Source organism: Coregonus clupeaformis, chromosome 15 (genome assembly GCF_020615455.1).
Source record: "Coregonus clupeaformis isolate EN_2021a chromosome 15, ASM2061545v1, whole genome shotgun sequence".
Classification (NCBI taxonomy): Eukaryota; Metazoa; Chordata; class Actinopteri; order Salmoniformes; family Salmonidae; genus Coregonus; species Coregonus clupeaformis.
In genome coordinates this window covers 66654121-66675698 of record NC_059206.1, presented here as the reverse complement: position 1 = coordinate 66675698, position 21578 = coordinate 66654121, and the positions used below count along the sequence as shown (strand labels likewise).

The window sequence follows — 21578 nt, the reverse complement described above, 5'->3', positions numbered from 1 at the left end:
TGTACAGTACACTGATTGGAAGTGCTATAAGCTTGCTGTGAGCCCTGTCCTCCACACAGAGCACCTGACCCGGGCCACCACACATCCAGCCGCCACTGCCTAATCACTGGCTCATTACCAGGGCTCAGAGGGCTAACTGTTGCCAAGGTCAGTGTCCCACTAACTGCTGCCAAGGTCAGTCCTCATTAAAATAGCTAACGTTAGCCTGTTGCTCGGCAGACCAGACCAGAGAACCATGGCCGCCCAGTAACTCTGACTGACAACGACCAGGTGTTTCCTCTGAAAGAACATGTCTAATGACAAGCATGTCTCGTGTCATTACAAGGATCAAATGGGGAGGTGCTTGGGCTATAATTCACAGTAACACACCAAAGGGCTTAAATGAGGATTCACGCACTAGCCGAGCCACAGCAGCACATGATACGGTCTTTGATTTTCACAAGGCCTTCTCAGATCAGACAGTTTAAATGTCCCTCCTTTTCTATGAAATCATATTAATTACGGGCCTAAACTTATTTATTTATTATTTAACCAGGTAAGACAGTTGAGAACAAGTTCTCATTTACAACTGCGACCTGGCCAAGATAAAGCAAAGCAGTGCGATATCAACAAATCAACCAGGTAGTTACAAATGTCAGTTTGTCAGGCTACTGAGAAGATCGACGAGTGTTGATGTGTTGACCTTCATTTGGGCAACAAATGGGCTCCCTCTCTCTCCAGGAAGGTAGAAGGTACAGTCCAGTCTGTAACAATTACAGAGTCTAAAACTTAGGGAATCTATTGAGCTATCTGCTAAGGTTCACTGGATAGGCTACAAAGCCAATGTCTGTCAGCACTTTCTAAATGAATGCCCATAAAACAAAAGGCCTTATCTGGGTCAATGCTCAGCTAACACTGTCCTGCTAAATTCCATGAGAACTGACTGGGCATTGTGAGTGTAAATAGACCTCACAGAGCAGGGATGGGCAACTCCAGTCCTCGGGGCCGGAGTGGTGTCACACTTTTTCTCCATCCATAGCAAACACAGCTGATTAAACTAATTGCATTCTAAACTGAAGATCATGATTAGTTGATTATTGGAGTCAGGTGTGTTATCTGGGGCAAAAGTGTGACACCAATCACACCCCCGAGGACTGGAGTCGCCCATCCCTGTCCCAGAGGAATCAGGGGAAATTAATTAAATTAGAGAACACAAACTATACTAACTATTCAAAGCACACATGCAACATATGAAGCAGAATAATTTAGGATTTAACCAAGTGTTTTACCCAAGGCTCAGACCTTTCTGTTTCCATATATGCGGGCCTGCACCCGGGTCTCACTGAGCCATGGCTCCGGTGGACCTGCTCTCACTTGGGGCCAAAGCCAGGCCACTGGTACCTTTTAGCTTTCATTTACATAACAATGGCTAACTGTGACCTTTAACACCTTCTCACAAAGCAACTGATTCTGCTATTCTCAAGTACTCACTGTCAGCCCTAGCTATGGAAACACCATTTCCCTAGTATAACACAAGGGTATATACACTGGTGTAACACTAGTGTTACAGTCGAAAAGCAGCAAAAGAGAAGTGAAGCCAAAATGTAAAGGCAGGGAATGAGAAAATCAAAGGCTAAAGCCACATGTTCAAGAGAACATTTGGGTTGGGGAAATATTTCCCCATGTGTGCTGTTTGGTAGACTGAAAACCGTGCTTAGTTTGACAGGCAATGAGTGACAGCAAAGGATTGGATTCTACTGTATGTTTCTTAGTAATATTCTTAGAACATAACAGGTTATTTGAACATGCTGTATGTTTCTCAGTGATATTCTTAGTACATGACAGGCTATTGTTGTACTGTACCTGACGTTCTCGTGTCTCTTGACGTAGAGACTGTGGAAGTTGTTGTCTTTAACGAGTCGTTGCTGCTCTTCTTTGTCCTTGCAGTCTTGCAGACGCTCCATGATGGCCAGCTTCATCTTCATGGAGATGTAGACCGGCAGCACAGACTGCAGCAGGTTTTCCTACACACACACACACACACACACACACACACACACACACACACACACACGTTAGCATCAACACACCACACCCACCCAACCACACACACTGTCCGATATCAAAAGGTCATGAACCCATCCAATCAGGGAGAAACCCAGTCTGAGTATCAACCAGCTGTCAGAGTGTCTTGCTGATCTGGTAACTGCACTAACAAGGTCCCCATTCACTCAGATTACTGTTAAAAGCTTTATAATCATTGTGCTGCCAGTCTGGTTGTACAGCCAGTCAACAGACAGAGAGAACATCGCATTGAGAGCCTCTGGGATGGAATAGAGTCAGGTGAGATGAGAATCTAAGAAGTTCATAAGGAGATGTCTCAGGAAATCATTATTCTTCAATCCCTATTGACCCCATAATTCCTGTTCACCCTTATGATGCGATACTGAGGCACCTGACTCCTCTCCTTTCTCTCTCCACTGGTTTGGCTGCATCCATGGGGGGGATTTGCCCCTAGGTACAGATCTAGGATGAAATCCTAACCTTAACCATTAGTGGGAGAAATGTTAAACTGACCCAAGACTAGTGTCATGGGGCAACTGGCTAGGCCTACATGCTCTCACAGATAGATGACCACCTCCTGGTTCAAATGACTGGAGCAGGTTTTCCAGTAAACCGTAAAGCATGGAAAGTCATTCTGCACAAAGTGGCCTTGATTTGGTTCAGTCAGCTCAGCTCTGTGCTGTAATTGATCTGGCAGATTCTATCTGACTGGGCCTAGAGAACAATGGCAGAGTGCTCTGTGTATGCGGGGGGAGTTACTGTTCACCTCAGCGTTGGGACCCATTTCAAACCCTCCCTTCCCTCTTCTCTTTATGGGGCCTGTTCTCTTTGGCTAACCCCTGTGGCACTGCTCCTTTTTTCGGGCTCAATACAACAGAGTAGAACAGAGGCAGCTCAAATGTTAACGATTATATCATTCCATTCTGTCCTGCTAGGCAACAGAGCAGCCAGCAGCCTCCTCTCTCCTACAGAGTGTGGTGTCACTTCCTAAGTAACTATCATTACAAATGAAAAAAAATTATGGTTAAAAAGCCATTTGAAACAGACACCCGTTTTTACTAACGGAGCACACACAGACATCTACTTAAAAGATCATTACAATAACATTTAATTTGAGGGGGATTTGATCATCGTAATGAAAAATACAAGCTAGAAAACAACAAGGCTGCTGGTCTTAAATTAAGTAAACAATTAACCAGTGCTATTATGACAAAACATTTTAGCCTAACACAATTTATTAACTTTCATTAGTCTTTCATACTTCCTGTCTTTCAGTCAGGTCAGCCTCTGTTCAGAAAGAGACACCAAAAGCATCTTATTCAACCAGAACAGGATTTCTAATACACTGGGAGGTCGCCCTCGCCAAAGAGGTTCCTAATCTCAAGGGTCCTTCCTTAAATAAAAGTTAAAGAACTAAATCAAAAAGATAGCTGAGTGTCTGATAAGGAGATGTTGTCACCTGCTGTCTCTTTTCTATCTCCAGCTTCATGCGGATGCCCAGACATCGGAGTGTATCCTGGAAGGTCTGTCTTAGTGTTCTCTCCATCAGGACCTTATGGAAGGCCCCCACCACACTGCCACACAGAAACACCACTGCATTGGACAGCAGCTGGGGACAGAGGGACAGACATTAAAACCTAGCTGCACAGCGTAAGCATTTTATTGTCCGTTTTCAGAGAAATGTGCCTTACGCCTTAGAAACTCCTTACAGGACATCAACAACAACACTATAGCACACAATCTCGCTGAAACATACATGACACATGAGTCATTAACACACACACACACATATGCTGTGATACTTCCTGTTTATAGATACTTCCTGTTTATAGAAAACTATCTAAAGCACAACATCGTGAACATACATAACGTCATGCATCACCAGGAGATCATGGAACACATGTATAAGTGTTACTAACAGCATAACTAATAACACACCTGATTGGCCAGAAAGGGGCTGGGGTCTTGGATGTTGAAGACAGTGAGGCGTAGAGTGAGGACCATGATGTGAGAGAGTGAGGAGATCACACTGAGCACCACAGCATAGCACATCTGGAAAGGCAGCATGGTGTACACTGTGAAGATGATGAACAAGAAGAAGGGAACCTACAGGAGAAAAGGAGATCGAGAGATAGGTCAGACTGATATGACATGAAATACTGTGGGGAAAGAGTCTCGGATTGGCAGCACTACCCAAAGAACAAGTGGCTTTACTGGACAACTGTCACCTCAGTGTCCTGGCAAGAGATGTTATAACTAGACAAACATACCTTTTTGATGCTTCTGTTCATGTGTGTATATAATGTATGTACACTCAGTGGCCAGTTTATTAGGTAGGCCACCCCGTTTCGCGAAAATGGTTCGCTCCTACAGACAGCGAGTCACGTAGCTGTGGCTTGCTATATAAAGCAGGCAGACAGGCATCAAGGCATTCAGTTACTGTTCGATTGAACGTTAGAAAGGGCATAAATAAGTGACCTAAGCGACATTGAGCGTGGTATGATCGTCGGTGCCCCTTTGCCTGAATTTGTTGGGGCATGGATTCTACAAGGTCTGGCGTTCAAAAGTTGCTCAATTGGTATCAAGGGATCTAATGTGTGCCAGAATTGAAATTCACATCAGGTTTTGTTTGTTATCACATGGAGAAGATTGTGTGCTCTGTGATGTAGATCTTAAATCAGATAACTTCTTTAGGGAAGGCAACAGAAACTGTGTGAAACGTAATTCTGCAATAATGAAGTAAGGATTTCACGTAAGCAGCATGAGTCAATGGCCCCATCCTGCCTGGTGTCAACGGTACAGGCTGGTGGAGGTGGTGTAATGTTGTTTTCCTGGCACACGTTAGGTCCCTAGATACCAATTGTGCAACGTTTGAATGCTACACCTTGTAGAATCCATGCCCGAAGAATTCAGGCTGTTCTGGAGGCAAAGAGGGGTCCGACCCGGTACTAGATGGGTGTACCTAATAAACTGTCTGGTGTGAAGCTGGAGAAGAGTAAGAGGACAAAGGAAGTGGGCTTTTATTTTTATTATTAAAGCCAACAGGCTTTGTTGTGTAACCTTTCTTTAGGGTTAGAGAAGAGAGTGTGCGTGTGTGTGAGTGCGTATACCTGGTCCCAGGGCAGGATGAGGGGTCCGCTGAAGATGAAGGTGAATCCCATGGTGAGGTGAGTGGCCCAGACCACCAGGCCCAGCAGTCTCCTCCAGCGCTGGGTCAGGGTCTCTGTACACACCAGCACAAACACAGCCAGGAACACGCACAGGCTGCAGCTCACCACGCTCACAAATGCACAGTGCTCCTCCGCACTCTGAAACAGGGAGGGAGAACATAACGCACACTGAATCACAATCATGGAATTTACATTCTCCTTTTTTTTTTTTTTTACAACATAGAACCCAAATGCAAAAAAAGAGAAAAATCCAACCTTTTATTTAAGTACATTACTGTGGTGTAAAAAAAAAAATATCACACATTTAGAAGAAAAAAAAACTTGAAATCATGTGTCCCACAATTATTGGCACCCCTGATGTTAATACTTTGTACAACCCCCTTTTGCCAACAAGACAGCACTTAATCTCCTCCTATAACATTTCACAAGATTGGAGAACACAGAGAGAGGGATCTTTGACCATTCTTCTTTGCACAATCTTTCTAGATCATCCAGTGTCCTGGGTCCTCTCTTATGCACTCTCCTCTTTAGCTCGCCCCACAGGTTTTCGATTGGGTTGAGGTCTGGGGACTGAGATGGCCATGGGAGGACCTTGAGTTTGTGACTGCTGAACCATTTTTGTGTAGATTTTGCCACATGTTTTGGATCATTATTCTGCTGAAAGACCCAATGACGACCCATCTTCAGCTTTCTGGCAGAGTCCATCAGGTTTTTATTTAAAATGTCCTGGTAGTTCAAAGCGTTCATAATGCCATGCACCCTAACAAGGTTCCCAGGGCCTTTGGAAGAGAAACAGGCCCACAGCATCACAGATCCTCCACCATACTTCACGGTGGGCATGAGGTGCTTTTCGGCATACTCATCTTTTGTTTTACGCCAGACCCACTTAGAGTGTTTGTTGCCAAAAGCTCAATCTTAGTCTCATCTGACCAAAGCACACGATCCCAGTTGAAGTCCCAGTGCCGCTTAGCAAACTCCAGACGTTTACGTTTGTGAGTGTTAGTGAGAAAAGGCTTTTTCCTTGCATGCCTCCCAAACAGCTTGTTGGCATGTAGAGAGCGTCTGATGGTTGTTTTGGAGACTTTGTGACCCCAAGATTCCACTCTTTGATGCAATTCTGTGACAGTGAGCTTAGGACTTTTTTTTACTTCTCTTACCATCCTCCTCACTGTGCGTTGTGGCAAGATAAACTTGGGACCTCTTCCAGCCTTGTTTGTCACTGTTCCAGTTGTTTTAAACTTCTTAATGATTCCTCTGACTGTAGATACGGGCAAGTTAAGGCGAGTGGCTATTTTCTTGTAGCCATTGCCTGACTTATGAAGGTCGACACAAATCTGCCTTACTTGAATGGTGTGTTCTCTTGTCTTTGCCATGTTGACAAATGGGTAAGAGAATTAGGCCTCTGTGTCACGTCATATTTATACCCCAGGGAAACAGGAAGTCATGAATTACTAATTAAAAGTTCCTAGATACCCTGACCAACTTTAGCAACTACAGAAAAATATATATTTTTTAAAATCAATTAAAATTTTCAGCGGAATTGTTAGGGGTGCCAATAATTGTGGGACACATGATTTCAAGTTTTTTTTTTTCTAAATGTGTGTTTTTTTTTTACCACCAAAGTAATGTACTTAAATAAAAGGTTGGATTTTTCTCTTTTTTTGCATTTGGGTTCTATGTTGTTTAAAAAAAATGAGAATTTTTGGAAGTCCTCGACCACATCTTAAACAGGGGTGCCAATAATAGTGGAGGGCACTGTATATAGTCAGGTACAATGATATGTCTAAACAACATTCCCTCAACATCATTCCAGTCCCTTTATTATGCCTATGTACTGTCTACTCATGAGAGCGGCCACTATCTAATTCAGCATCGTGGTTTATCCAGGCTTATTGCACATCTGTCTCTGCGTCATGTCCTGTTGCTAGAGGCCACAGCATCTTCCTGATTTAATTACACTGAGAGGAAAGAGGGAGGCTCAGATATAGATTTCTGGTGTGTGTGTATACACTTGCGTGCATGCCAGTTAGCGAGAAAGCAAGGGAGCGAGAGAAAGAGAGAATGGGAAAGAGTTCAATGCCAAGGAGAGCGGGAATGACTGTGTAAAGGTCCCTGAGCAGAAGGCCATCCCGGCATTGTCTATTGAGTATGCTGGTTTCCATGGTAGCGGAAGTGAAGGCCTTTACTAGCACATTTAACTACGGCCACACCCACTAAATCGACCTATAGCAGACTTGTTCATGTCCTTTTCTCATTTATTTTCAGATGGAAGGAAGTACTGAAACTAGTCTATACAATTAGAGAACAGATTGGTTCTGATCCTCTCCTCTCGAAATCTCATCTGAAAATTAATGACCCAGGTGGGATCTGCTCAGTCTCAGCCTGCCATAAGTGAATGTTTTCGTCTGTTGGGCATTGAAATTTACATCAAGTTTTGTTTGTTATCATGTGGAGAAGATTGCGTGCTCTGTGGTGTAGATTTTTTTTATTTTATTTTTTTTATTTCACCTTTATTTAACCAGGTAAGCCAGTTGAGAACAAGTTCTCATTTACAACTGCGACCTGGCCAAGATAAAGCAAAGCAGTGCGATAAAAACAACACAGAGTTACATATGGGGTAAAAAAAACATAAAGTCAAAAATACAACAGAAAATATATATACAGTGTGTGCAAATGTAGCAAGTTATGGAGGTAAGGCAATAAATAGGCTATAGTGCAAAATAATTACAATAGTATTAACACTGGAATGCTAGATGTGCAAGAGATTATGTGCAAATAGAGATACTGGGGTGCAAAAGAGCAAAATAAATAACAATATAGGGATGAGGTAGTTGGGTGGGCTAATTTCAGATGGGCTGTGTACAGGTGCAGTGATCGGTAAGGTGCTCTGACAACTGATGCTTAAAGTTAGTGAGGGAGATAAGAGTCTCCAGCTTCAGAGATTTTTGCAATTCGTTCCAGTCATTGGCAGCAGAGAACTGGAAGGAATGGCGGCCAAAGGAGGTGTTGGCTTTGGGAATGACCAGTGAGATATACCTGCTGGAGCGCAGACTACGGGTGGGTGCTGCTATGGTGACCAATGAGCTAAGATAAGGCAGGGATTTGCCTAGCAGTGATTTATAGATGGCCTGGAGCCAGTGGGTTTGACGACGAACATGTAGTGAGGACCAGCCAACAAGAGCGTACAGGTCACAGTGGTGGGTAGTGTATGGGGCTTTGGAGACAAAACGGATGGCACTGTGATAGACTACATCCAATTTGCTGAGTAGAGTGTTGGAGGCTATTTTGTAAATGACATCGCCGAAGTCAAGGATCGGTAGGATAGTCAGTTTTACGAGGGCATGTTTGGCAGCATGAGTGAAGGAGGCTTTGTTGCGAAATAGGAAGCCGATTCTAGATTTAACTTTGGATTGGAGATTCTTTATGTGAGTCTGGAAGGAGAGTTTACAGTCTAACCAGACACCTAGGTATTTGTAGTTGTCCACATACTCTAGGTCAGACCCGTCGAGAGTGGTGATTCTAGTCGGGTGGGCGGGTGCCAGCAGCGTTCGATTGAAAAGCATGCATTTAGTTTTACTAGTGTTTAAGAGCAGTTGGAGGCTACTGAAGGAGTGTTGTATGGCATTGAAGCTCGTTTGGAGGTTTGTTAACACAGTGTCCAATGAAGGGCCAGATGTATACAAAATGGTGTCGTCTGCGTAGAGGGTGGATCTGAGAGTCACCAGCAGCAAGAGCGACATCATTGATATACACGGAGAAAAGTGTCGGCCCAAGAATTGAACCCTGTGGCACCCCCATAGAGACTGCCATAGGTCCAGACAACAGGCCCTCCGATTTGACACACTGAACTCTATCTGAGAAGTAGTTGGTGAACCAGGCGAGGCAGTCATTTGAGAAACCAAGGCTATTTAGTCTGCCAATAAGAATGCGGTGGTTGACAGAGTCGAAAGCCTTGGCCAGGTCGATGAAGACGGCTGCACAGTACTGTCTATTATCAATCGCGGTTATAATATCGTTTAGGACCTTGAGCGTGGCTGAAGTGCACCCATGACCAGCTCGGAAACCGGATTGCATAGCGGAGAAGGTACGGTGGTATTCGAAATGGTCGGTGATCTGTTTGTTAACTTGGCTTTCAAATACTTTCGAAAGGCAGGGCAGGATGGATATAGGTCTGTAGCAGTTTGGATCTAGAGTGTCACCCCCTTTGAAGAGGGGGATGACCGCGGCAGCTTTCCAATCTCTGGGGATCTCAGACATTATGAAAGAGAGGTTGAACAGACTAGTAATAGGGGTTGCGACAATTTCGGCGGCTAATTTTAGAAAGAAAGCGTCCAGATTGTCTAACCCAGCTGATTTGTAGGGGTCCAGATTTTGCAGCTCTTTCAGAACATCAGCTGTCTGAATTTGTGTGAAGGAGAAGCGGGGGGGGCATGGGCAAGTTGCAGCGGAGGGTGCAGAGTTGGTGGCCGGGGTAGTGGTAGCCAGATGGAAAGCATGGCCAGCCGTAGCAAAATGCTTGTTGAAATTCTCGATTATTGTAGATTTATCGGTGGTGATAGTGTTTCCTAGCCTCAGTGCAGTGGGCAACTGGGAGGAAGTGCTCTTATTCTCCATGGACTTTACAGTGTCCCAAAACTTTTTGGAGTTAGTGCTACAGGATGCACATTTCTGTTTGAAAAAGTTAGCCTTTGCTTTCCTGACTGCTTGTGTATATTGGTTCCTAACTTCCCTGAAAAGTTGCATATCGCGGGGGCTATTTGATGCTAATGCAGTACGCCACAGGATGTTTTTGTGCTGGTCAAGGGCAGTCAAGTCTGAGGAGAACCAGGGGCTATATCAGTTCTTAGTTCTGTATTTTTTGAATGGGGCATGTTTATTTAAGATTGAGAGGAAATTACTTTTAAGGAACAACCAGGCATCCTCTACTGACGGAATGAGATCTATATCCATCCAGGATACCTGGGCCAGGTCAATTAGGAAGGCCTGCTCGCTAAAGTGTTTTAGGGAGCGTTTGACAGTGATGAGGGGTGGTCGTTTGACCGCGGACCCGTTACGGACGCAGGCAATAAGGCAGTGATCGCTGAGATCCTGGTTGAAGACAGCTGAGGTGTATTTAGAGGGTATGTTAGTCAGGATGATATCTATGAGGGTAGCCATGTTTACGGATTTAGGGTTGTACCTGGTAGGTTCGTTGATAATTTGCGTGAGATTGAGGGCATCTAGTTTGGATTGTAGGATGGCCGGGGTATTAAGCATATCCCAATTTAGGTCACCAAGCAGTACGAACTCTGAGGATAAATGGGGGCAATCAATTCACATATGGTGTCCAGGGCACAGCTGGGGGCTGAGGGGGTCTGTAGCAAGCGGCAACAGTGAGAGACTTATTTCTGGAAAGGTGGATTTTTAGAAGTAGAAGCTCAAACTGTTTGGGCACAGACCTGGATAGTATGATAGAGCTCTGCAGGCTATCTACAGTAGATTGCAACTCCACCCCCTTTGGCAGTTCTATCTAGACGGAAAATGTTATAGTTGGGGATGGAAATTTCAGAATTTTTGGTGGCCTTCCTGAACCAGGATTCAGACACTGCTAGAACATCAGGGTTGGCGGAGTGTGCTAACGCAGTGAATAACTCAAACTTAGGAAGTAGACTTCTGATATTTACGTGCAAGAAACCAAGACTTTTGCGATTACAGAAGTCAGCAAATGATAGCGCCTGGGGAGTAGGAGTGATACTGAGGGCTGCAGGGCCTGGGTTAGCCTCTACATCACCAGAGGAACAGAGGAGGACTAGAATAAGGATACGGCTAAAGGCTTTAAGAACTGGTCTTCTAGTGCGTTGGGTACATAGAATAAAGGGGGCAGATTTCCGGGTGTTGTAGAAAAGATTCAGGGCATTATGTACAGACAAGGATATGGAAGGATATGAGTAAAGTGGAGGTAAACCTAAGCGTTGGGTAACAATGAAAGAGATAGCATCACTGGAGGCACCAATTGAGTCGGTCTCCACGTGTATGGGGGGTGGGACAAAGGAGCTATCTAAGGCAGGTTTAGCTGGGCTGGGGGATCTACAGTGAAATAGTACAATTAGAAATAACCGAAACAACAATAAGCTAACCATGTTTGGGCTGAGGCTAAACATAAACAGGATGTAGTACCGTAAAAAGGAACAGTCCAGCAGACATCAGCTGTATAGCTGAGTTATCATAAGGTCCGGTGGTAAAGCAATAGTGAGTAAGAGGCCACGGCTAGCGTGTGCTAGCGGGCCGGGGCTAGCAGATGGATGGAATCTTCGTGGTTAACGTCGTAACCACATCAGACGATTTCGTCGGCAGACCAGTCGTGTAGGATCGGCGGGGCTCCGTGTCAACACTAGGTGGTCCCGTCCGGTTGACAGAGAGGTAGATAGCCGGGAGATGGGCCTAGCTCAGGATGATTAGCCAGACCACAGCGTCCATTTTGTTGCAGCTAGCTGGTAGCGATGAATCCGGAGTTAAAGGTCCAGTGATTCAGTGATTCCGGCAGAAAAACTGATATGTTCTGGGTCGATAACGCGCTGTGCAGACTGGCCGAATAATAGTCCAGACTAGAGCTGGCTGGTGAGTGGTGCAGGCCACGGACAATGGTGAAAAACCGCTAGCTGGCTAGCTAGTTTCAACTGGAGATTCTAGATAAAAGGTAAGTCAATAATAGAATCCGTTCCACATTGAGTGAGGCGGGTTGCAGGAAAGTATATTTTGTAGAAGGATGAAAAGTCTGATAGGGAAATATGTACGAAAAATACAACAAAAAAAAACAGGGTATTTACAGGCTATTTACAGACACACGACAAAAACAGAACTGCACTACTACGCCATCTTGGATTACTCTTAAAATCAGATCACTTCTTTAGGGTAGGAAACAAACTGTGCAAAACGTAATTCTGCAATAATGACCAAAGTAAACCCACAAGAACATACACTCTCTCTAGTGTCCGTTGGTGGGTTAAGTTAACGGTTATGTAAAATGAGGACCACTAAAAGCATCCTCTCCGTGCTCTCTGACTCTCTTACTCTCTTTGTACTCTGTTAGAATCTAAATGACTTCATCCACCTAAAAACAACAGGGCTCTCAATAGGCTCTTTGTTCAATCTGAGGCCAACTATCCTGTTTAAGTACCACTTAGAAATATATGTTGGCATGCCCTCCTCTCGCTCACTGGTGGGCTCATGGTCTCTAACAGTCCATCCATCCACAGTGGAGAGGGAAGTTGTACAAGTTGAACACAGTGACTTTATTACACTCTTATCCTCACCGGCCTGTGCACTTAACAATAGGCATTAGCCTACACATGCTAACTAACCTGCCACAAAAACATTAGTGGTGGGTTCTACGCCATCAAAAGGAACCTAACATTCGACATCCCAATTAGGATCTGGCTAAAAATACTTGAATCAGTTATAGAACCCATTGCCCTCTATGGCTGTGAGGTACGCTCACAAACCAATAATTCACATTTACATTTAACATTTACGTCATTTAGCAGACGCTCTTATCCAGAGCGACTTACAAATAGGTGCATTCACCTTATAGCAAGTGGGATAACCACTTTACAATGTTTTTTTTTGGGGGGGTTGGAGTAAAGGGGGGGGTAGAAGGATTACTTTATCCTATCCCAGGTATTCCTTAAAGAGGTGGGGTTTCAAATGTCTCCGGAAACCCCAAATTGAGACTCTGCATGCAGAATTCTGCAAAATCATCCTCTGTGTACAACGTAAAACACCAAATTATGCATGCAGAGCAGAAATCGGACGATACCCGCTAATGATCAAAATCCAGAAAAGAAACGTTAAATTCAACAACCACCTAAAAGGAAGCGATTCCCAAACCTTCCATAACAAAGCCATCACCTACAGAGAAATTAACCTAGAGAAGAGTCCCCTCAGCAAGCTGGACCTGGCGCTCTGTTCACAAACACAAACAGACCCCACAGAGCCCCAGGACAGCAACCAAATCATGACAAAACAAAAATAGAATTACTTGACACATTGGAAAGAACTAACCAAACAACTAAGCATTCTGGAATGTTATTTGGCCCTAAACTGAGAGTACACAGTGGCAGATTACCTGACCACTGTGACTGACCCAAAAGGTAAGGAAAGCTTTGACTATGTACAGAGTCAGTGAGCATAACCTTGCTATTGAGAGAGGCCTCCGTTGGCAGACCTGGCTCTCAAGAGAAGACAGGCTATGTGCCCACAAAATGAGGTGCAAACTGAGCTGCACTTCCTTACCTCCTGCCAAATGTATGACCATATTAGAGACACATACAGTGGGGAGAACAAGTATTTGATACACTGCCGATTTTGCAGGTTTTCCTAATTACAAAGCATGTAGAGGTCTGTAATTTTTATCATAGGTACACTTCAACTGTGAGAGACGGAATCTAAAACAAAAATCCAGAAAATCACATTGTATGATTTTTAAGTAATTAATTTGCATTTTATTGCATGACATAAGTATTTGATTCATCAGAAAAGCAGAACTTAATATTTGGTACAGAAACCTTTGTTTGCAATTACAGAGATCATACGTTTTCTGTAGGTCTTGACCAGGTTTGCACACACTGCAGCAGGGATTTTGGCCCACTCCTCCATACAGACCTTCTCCAGATCCTTCAAGTTTCGGGGCTGTCGCTGGGCAATACGGACTTTCAGCTCCCTCCAAAGATTTTCTATTCGGTTCAGGTCTGGAGACTGGCTAGGCCACTCCAGGACCTTGAGATGCTTCTTACGGAGCCACTCCTTAGTTGCCCTGGCTGTGTGTTTCTGGTCGTTGTCATGCTGGAAGACCCATCTTCAATGCTCTTACTGAGGGAAGGAGGTTGTTGGCCAAGATCTCTGGATACATGGCCCCATCCATCCTCCCCTCAATACGGTGCAGTCGTCCTGTCCCCTTTGCAGAAAAGCATCCCCAAAGAATGATGTTTCCACCTCCATGCTTCACGGTTGGGAAGGTGTTCTTGGGGTTGTACTCATCCTTCTTCTTCCTCCAAACACAGCAAGTGGAGTTTAGACCAAAAAGCTCTATTTTTGTCTCATCAGACCACATGACCTTCTCCCATTCCTCCTCTGGATCACCCAGATGGTCATTGGCAAACTTCAGACGGGCCTGGATATGCGCTGGCTTGAGCAGGGGGACCTTGCGTGCGCTGCAGGATTTTAATCCATGACGGCGTAGCGTGTTACTAATGGTTTCAGCTCTCTTCAGGTTATTGACCAGGTCCTGCCGTGTAGTTCTGGGCTGATCCCTCACCTTCCTCATGATCATTGATGCCCCACGAGGTGAGATCTTGCATGGAGCCCCAGACCGAGGGCGATTGACCGTCATCTTGAACTTCTTCCATTTTCTAATAATTGCACCAACAGTTGTTGCCTTCTCACCAAGCTGATTGCCTATTGTCCTGTAGCCCATCCCAGCCTTGTGCAGGTCTACAATTTTACCTGATGTCCTTACACAGCTCTCTGGTCTTGGCCATTGTGGAGAGGTCGGAGTCTGTTTGATTGAGTGTGTGGACAGGTGTCTTTTATACAGGTAACGAGTTCAAACAGGTGCAGTTAATACAGGTAAAGAGTGGAGAACAGGAGGACTTCTTAAAGAAAAACTAACGGGTCTGTGAGAGCCGGAATTCTTACTGGTTGGTAGGTGATCAAATACTTATGTCATGCAATAAAATGCAAATTAATTACTTAAAAATCATACAATGTGATTTTCTGGATTTTTCACAGTTGAAGTGTACCTATGATAAAAATGACAGACCTCTACATGCTTTTTAAGTAGGAAAACCTGCAAAATCGGCAGTGTATCAAATACTTGTTCTCCCCACTGTATTACCCTCAGATTACACAGACCAACAAAGAATTTGAAAACAAATCCAATTTTGATAAACTCCCATATCTATTACGTGAAATACCAGTGTGCCAACACAGCAGCAATATTTGTGACCTGTTGCCACAAGAAAAGGACAGCCAGTGAAGAAAACACAATTTTAAATACAAACTACACTGAATAAAACTATAAACGCAAAATGTAAAGTGTTGGTCCCATGTTTCATGAGCTGAAATAAAAGATCCCAGAAATGTTCCATACGCACAAAAAGCGTATTTCTCTCAAATGTTGTGCACAAATTTGTTTACATCCATGTTAGTGAGCATTTCTCCTTTGCAAAGATAATCCATCCACCTGACAGGTGTGGCATATCAAGAAGATTATTAAACAGCATGATCATTACAGAGGTGCACCTTGTGCTGGGGACAATAAAAGGCCTCTCTAAAATGTGCAGTTTTGTCACAAAGCAATGCCACAGATGTCTCAAGTTTTGAGGGGCCGTGCAATTGGCATGCTGACCGCAGGAATGTCCACCAAAGCGGTTGCAAGATAATTGAATGTTCAGTTCTCTACCATAAACTGCCTCCAATGTCATTTTAGAGAATTTGGCGGTACGTCCAACCGGCCTCACAACCGCAGACCACGTGTAACCACGCCAGCCCAGGATCTCCACATCCAGCTTCTTCACCTGCGGGATCGTCCGAGACCAGCCACCCGGACAGATGATGAAACTGTGGGTTTGCACAACCAAATCATTTCTACACAAACTGTCAGGAACAGTCTCAGAGAAGCTCATCGGCATGATATATATATAGATATATGCTCGTCATCCTCACCAGGGTCTTGACCTGACTGCAGTTCTGCATTGCAACCGACTTCAGTGGGCAAATGCTCACCTTCGATAGCCACTGGCACGCTGGAAAATTGTGCTCTTCATGGATGAACCCCAGTTTCAACTGTACCAGGAAGATGGCAGACCGAGTGTATGGCGTCGTGTGGGCGAGCGGTTTGCTGATGTCAACGTTGTGAACAGAGTGTCCAATGGTGGTGGTGGGGTTATGGTATGGGCAGGCATAAGCTTAGGACAACAAACACAATTGCGTTTTATCGATGGCACAGAGATACCGTGACAAGTTCCTGAGGCCCAATGTTGTGCCATTCATCCGCCGCCATCACCTCATGTTTCAGCATGATAATGCAAGGCCCCATGTCAAGAATCTGTACACAATTCCTAGAAGCTGAACATGTCCCAGTTCTTCCATGGCCTGCATACTCACCAGACATGTCACTCATTGAGCAGGTTTGGGATGCTCTGGATCGACATGTATGACAGCGTGTTCCAGTTCCCGCCAATATCAATCAACTTCGCACAGCCCTTGAAGAGGAGTGGGACAACATTCCACAGGCCACAATGAACAGCCTGATCAATTCTATGTGAAGGAGATGTGTCGCGCTGCATGAGGCAAATGGTGGTCACACCAGATACTGACTGGTTTTCTGATCCACGTCCCTACCTTATTTTTTTTAAGGCACCTGTGACCACCAGATGCATATCTGTATTCCCAGTCATGTGAAATCTATAGATTAGGGCCTAATTTATTTATTTCAATTGACTGATTTCCTTATATAAACTAACTCAGTAAAATCTTTGAAATTGTTGCATGTTGCGTTTATATTTCTGTTCAGTATATACTGATCTGTCTACTTATTTTCCCTTTCGTACTTCAACTATTTGCATATTGTTACACCACTGTACATAGCCAGTAATTTAACATTTGAAATGTCTCTATTTTTTTGAAACTTTTGTGAGTGTAATATTAATTTCAGATGATTTATTTCACTTTTGTTTATTATCTATTCCACTAGCTTTGGCAATGTAAACATGTTTCCCATGCCAATAAAGCCCCTTGAGAGAGAGAGAGAGCGAGCGAGAAATTTGAGACTAGGAAGTGATGGGAGTCTCTCTCAATCCATATATCAGTGTGTCTGGGGTCTGAGAGCAGCACAATGACAGGAAAGTGAGGGCTCATTTTCCTTTAGGAGGGAGCAGTAATGAGACCTGATGATGGACCTAGTTTGGCATCAACACCTGACAGAGAAAAGTGCTACAGTGCCTCAGGCCCTGCCAATGTCAACAGCATGAGTGTGTCCCAAATGGCACCCTTTTACTTATATAGTGCACTACTTTTGACCAGAGCCCTTGTCAAAGAAGTGCACTATATAGGGAATAGGGTGCCATTTTAAGACGCAACCATATTATCGTTCACTGGCCCTGACTGACTGAAGCCCTGTAAAACAACACATTTCACTGCACCTATCCAGTGTATGTGACAATAAAACACACTCACCAGTCAGTTTATTAGGTACACCACCCTGTTCATGAAAATTGATAGCTCCTACAGACAGTGGCTAGCTTGGATCGCTCCTACGTGGCTTGCTATATAAAGCAGGCAGACAGGCATCGAGGCATTCAGTTACTGTTCGATTGAACATTAAAATGGACAAAACAAGTGACTTATACGACTGAGCGTGGTATGATCGGTGCCAGGCACCTTCCTGGGCTTTTCACGCACGAGTGTCTAGGGTTTACCAAGAATGGTGCGACAAACAAAAAACATCCAGTCAGTCAGCAGTCCTGTGGGCGAAAACAGCTCATTGATGACAGAGGTCGAAGGAGAATGGCAAGAATTGTGCAAGCTAACAGGCAGGCCATAAACAGGCAAATAACGATGTCCAACTGGCCTCACAACCACAGACCACGTGTAACCACGCCAGCCCAGGACCTCCACATCCGGCTTCTTCACCTGCGGGATCGTCAGAGGGGGGAGGGCGGGGTGGTGAGGAGTATTTATGTCGGTAATAAAGCCCTTTTGTGGGGAAAAACTCATTCTGATTGACTAGGCCTGGTTCCCCAGTGGGTGGGCCTGGCTCCCAAGTGGGTGATGCCCTCCGAGGCCCACCCATGGCTGCACCCCTGCCCAGTCATGTGAAATCCAAGGGCCTAATGAATTTATTTCAATTGACTGATTTCCTTATATGAACTGTAACTCAGCAAAATCTTTGAAATTGTTGCGTTTATATTTGTGTTAATTTTTGTATATATATATATATATATATATATTTTTTTTTTATGTACTTCCCCCACAGCTCAGACCTGCAATAACACTCTTATAACACTCCTCTTTTATTACACTGAGGGAACCTAAGTGCTGCATTACGTTTTATGTTTCAGAGTGATTACCTACTGCTCTACACAGACGTGTACATGTAACCTAAAATGTCTACTAAAACTCTAGACTAGTGACATATTTACCTGCTACACCAATACAGTGATTACCTGCTTCTTAAACTCTGAAGTCTACACCAATAACATCATCTCTAGTATATTGCTATGCCTTGCCACAGACTGTCGTGTCGAGGAGAAAAAAACTAAGAACTGTCCTCTAATTCAGTATGTCTATGCATAATTGTTCAATGTACTACAGAAAGAGAACATACTACAATAGTGTCTTTAATGTGCTAATCTCCGTATCTCCGTCCATTAGCTGTCAACTCATCCAGTGAGGACATCACGCCCCCTCAGCGGATATTACTCAGTCATTCAAAAAAGCTGTAATTAGCTGGTCTCTGATGTGTAGCATACTGTCACGTCATACATGGCCATGACGGTCTCAACAACCATCTGGGTAGGTGCAGACACACTTCTAGGTCTCAGTAGGCAATGTCACTAACACGATGGCCGCTAGCTAGCGATTCCACATCAGCTAAACACACACACACACACACAGGGACTCACCAGCTGCAGGGCGAAGAAGAGGATGATGAGGACTCCGCAGGACAGCATGGAGAGGCCCAGTAGCAGCACCAGAGGCTGGTACTGGCTGATACAGGAGAACTTCCTGTACAGGGCCTCATGTTTCAGCTCCTGGTCATTCAACAGGTATTTCCCTTTAGCCGGCATGGTGGTGGTGTCCTGTTCACTACTAAAACCCTGATAAAAGGTTATGGGCCGAAACACGCTGTTTTTAACAAAGAAGCATTTTTATCAACTTCCACTGTCCTCTAAGAGTTGCTGAATTTCCTCTCCACTTTTGTCCACTCCTCCTCACACAGGTATGTTACGGCAGGGAATAACGCTGAAAACACCCCAAAGTGTAGGGCAGGGTAGGAGCCTTCTTCTGCTGCAACTGTAAGACAGACGTGTGTGTGTGTGTGTGTGTGTGTCTACAGATCCACAGATCCAGGTGGGCAGGTTTGCGGAGGTCTTCTAGCTCATACTGCTCAAGTGCAGTTGTCGATCTTCTCCCTTAAGGGCATTTTTAATATGTTGCTCTCTTCTTTTGCTCACAGGTTTTGCTCTCGCTCGCTTTTCTTTCACTCTCTCTTTCTCCCTTTCTGCTTTGGCAGGCAGACCCAGTTCATCCATGCCAGCTACTGTGTTCCATTCTTCAGAAGAGTTGAGTAATGATCCCAGCGCTGAGAGAAGAGACCGGGGGAGGAGGAGAGTCTAAGGAAAGAGGAGGAGGAGGAGAAAGAGGAGGAGGGAGGGCGGAGGAAGACAGAGGGGTCGTCAAGGATTCCTCCAGGATGTCTGTCCCATCAGTGCTGAGCGGGCAGAGAGAGGGGCCCAATGTAGCGCCACCCACTGGAGCTGGCACAGTCAGAGGCCTGGGGAGGAGACAGACTGGGTGAGTTTGCTGGAACCACTGATAAAGACAGGAGTGAAATAGCAATCCACAACACTTGAGAGGGTCATGGCAACTCAAAGCACTTTCTCTTGTTGACACGTCAGAAAATGTTGATGCACTCACTAAGCTTATGTTTTAATAAACAGATGACATTATCTGGCATTGAGAATTAAAAAATGTATTAAAAAAAATAACAGTTTAGCGATGTGATTTGAAACTACATTACTGTCTGCCAAACTGTACACAGTGAGAGTACAGTAGAGTGAGTCCCTTCATATGACAAAGTTAGACTGTGTTGTTTTAGCCAAGGGTGTAAATATTTATACACAAGTGAGTGAATCTTCAATCCTCATTCAACCCAAGCCCTGCAGTTGTTCCCACGATTAAGAAAGGCTGGTTTGTCTGTATTCAGTCCCAGTCCCAGTCCTCAGTCTCTGTTCCGGTTTGGCCACAGCTCCATGGAGAACTGCCATGATGACGCCTTTCTAATGAATAAACTCTCCATGGAGCGCTTTACTCAAGAATACGCCATCGAGGGATGAACTCTTGCATCATTAAACACCACACTGGTCTCTACTTCATTTACTTCTATCTACTTCACTTTACTCTGACAAAACACATTCAGTATTGTGGAGTTTAAACGCTAGCCAAGAGTCTCAGTCTATGTCTGCCAAGGATTTTACCATAGCAACCCATTATTTACAAGAGTTTAAGGAGATTGTCATTCATCACTTTAATACGTAACACATTTAAAAGATGGACAGAAATAACTGGTCCATTCTGAAATAACCATTATTTAAATCTCCGGCATTTACGTGAAACTGCAGTATCGCTAATGATTAAGGACATCAATGCAGCCCCTTAGGAGTTACATTAAAAATCAATAAATCAAGGTGTATTAACCTGTACGAAAATAAACCAGGTCTATGTTTTGTTAGGATCCACTGGCTGGGCAGTGTGTGTACCTTGCTCCTGTCTTAATAAGCACAGAGCAGAGGCCACTAAAGCCAGTCAGTATATGAGGAGTTGGATTCCCCTTAGTCTGCCTGCCCTCACTGGCTGGCTCCCTGGCACACAGGAAGTTTGCTCAGTGAATCAGAGGCTACGCTGTATTTACAAATCTAAGGCTGAATGAAAAACAAATTCAGAAGGCTCTCGTCTCAAGCACGCAGTAGGAAGTACTATGCATCCTTATCTGGTTGGTTTAAAGAGGGGCCAGCGACTGGTCTTTGTCTCACCTGATAATAAGACCACACAACACAACAGCACAGCTACAGTACGGGCGTGACCGTAAACCCTGATTATGATATCACCTCTCATTGTCATTTCGGAGAAGGGATTACATTCTGGCCTTCATAAACAGACTGGTGTGTTTGGGAGAGGGTAGATGTTTCTAGGTTGAAACTATATGAAATGAACCTCACATATAGTTAGTTAATATAAACCTAATCTCAGCAGTTGCTAATAGTCCTGACTCCTGGACCTGTACTAACAGCATAAAGCATTGTTGCCTGTTTGTCTTTTCGCATGGCAACTGCAACAGTTGCTATGTGCCATAAAATAACATAGGGGCTGATGAGGTTATGTACCTAAAGGCCAGAGAGGGAGGGACACCTGTTGGGCTGTGTGAATAGGAGAATGGGGTCCCAGCCAGTCAACCAGTCAGGATGCTCCAGTCATAATGACAACCTGCTCTGTCACAGCAGGCCGTGTGTTGATGGAGGCCCAGTCAGCGATTTACAGCCTGGCTGTTTAACTGTTCCTTTTATTACTACAAGACTATTACAGCCAAGCAACCAACAACCCTTTACC

General features: G+C 44.5%; 1 protein-coding gene across 3 annotated transcripts in view; it reads right to left on the bottom strand.

Annotated features, from left to right (window-relative positions):
* LOC121534524 (adenylate cyclase type 2) overlaps positions 1-21578 on the bottom strand; it is a 67210-nt gene that overhangs the window by 15652 nt on the left and 29980 nt on the right. For all 3 annotated transcript variants that reach the window (XM_045225338.1, XM_045225340.1, XM_045225339.1), the window contains exons 2-6: positions 18875-19746; positions 5154-5351; positions 3982-4149; positions 3503-3652; positions 1843-2003 (exon numbers count right to left, since the gene is read on the bottom strand). In XM_045225338.1, coding sequence (XP_045081273.1) covers positions 1843-2003; positions 3503-3652; positions 3982-4149; positions 5154-5351; positions 18875-19039 — 842 coding nt within the window. In that variant the 5' untranslated portion in view covers positions 19040-19746. The remainder of the gene's footprint in view (positions 1-1842; positions 2004-3502; positions 3653-3981; positions 4150-5153; positions 5352-18874; positions 19747-21578) is intronic.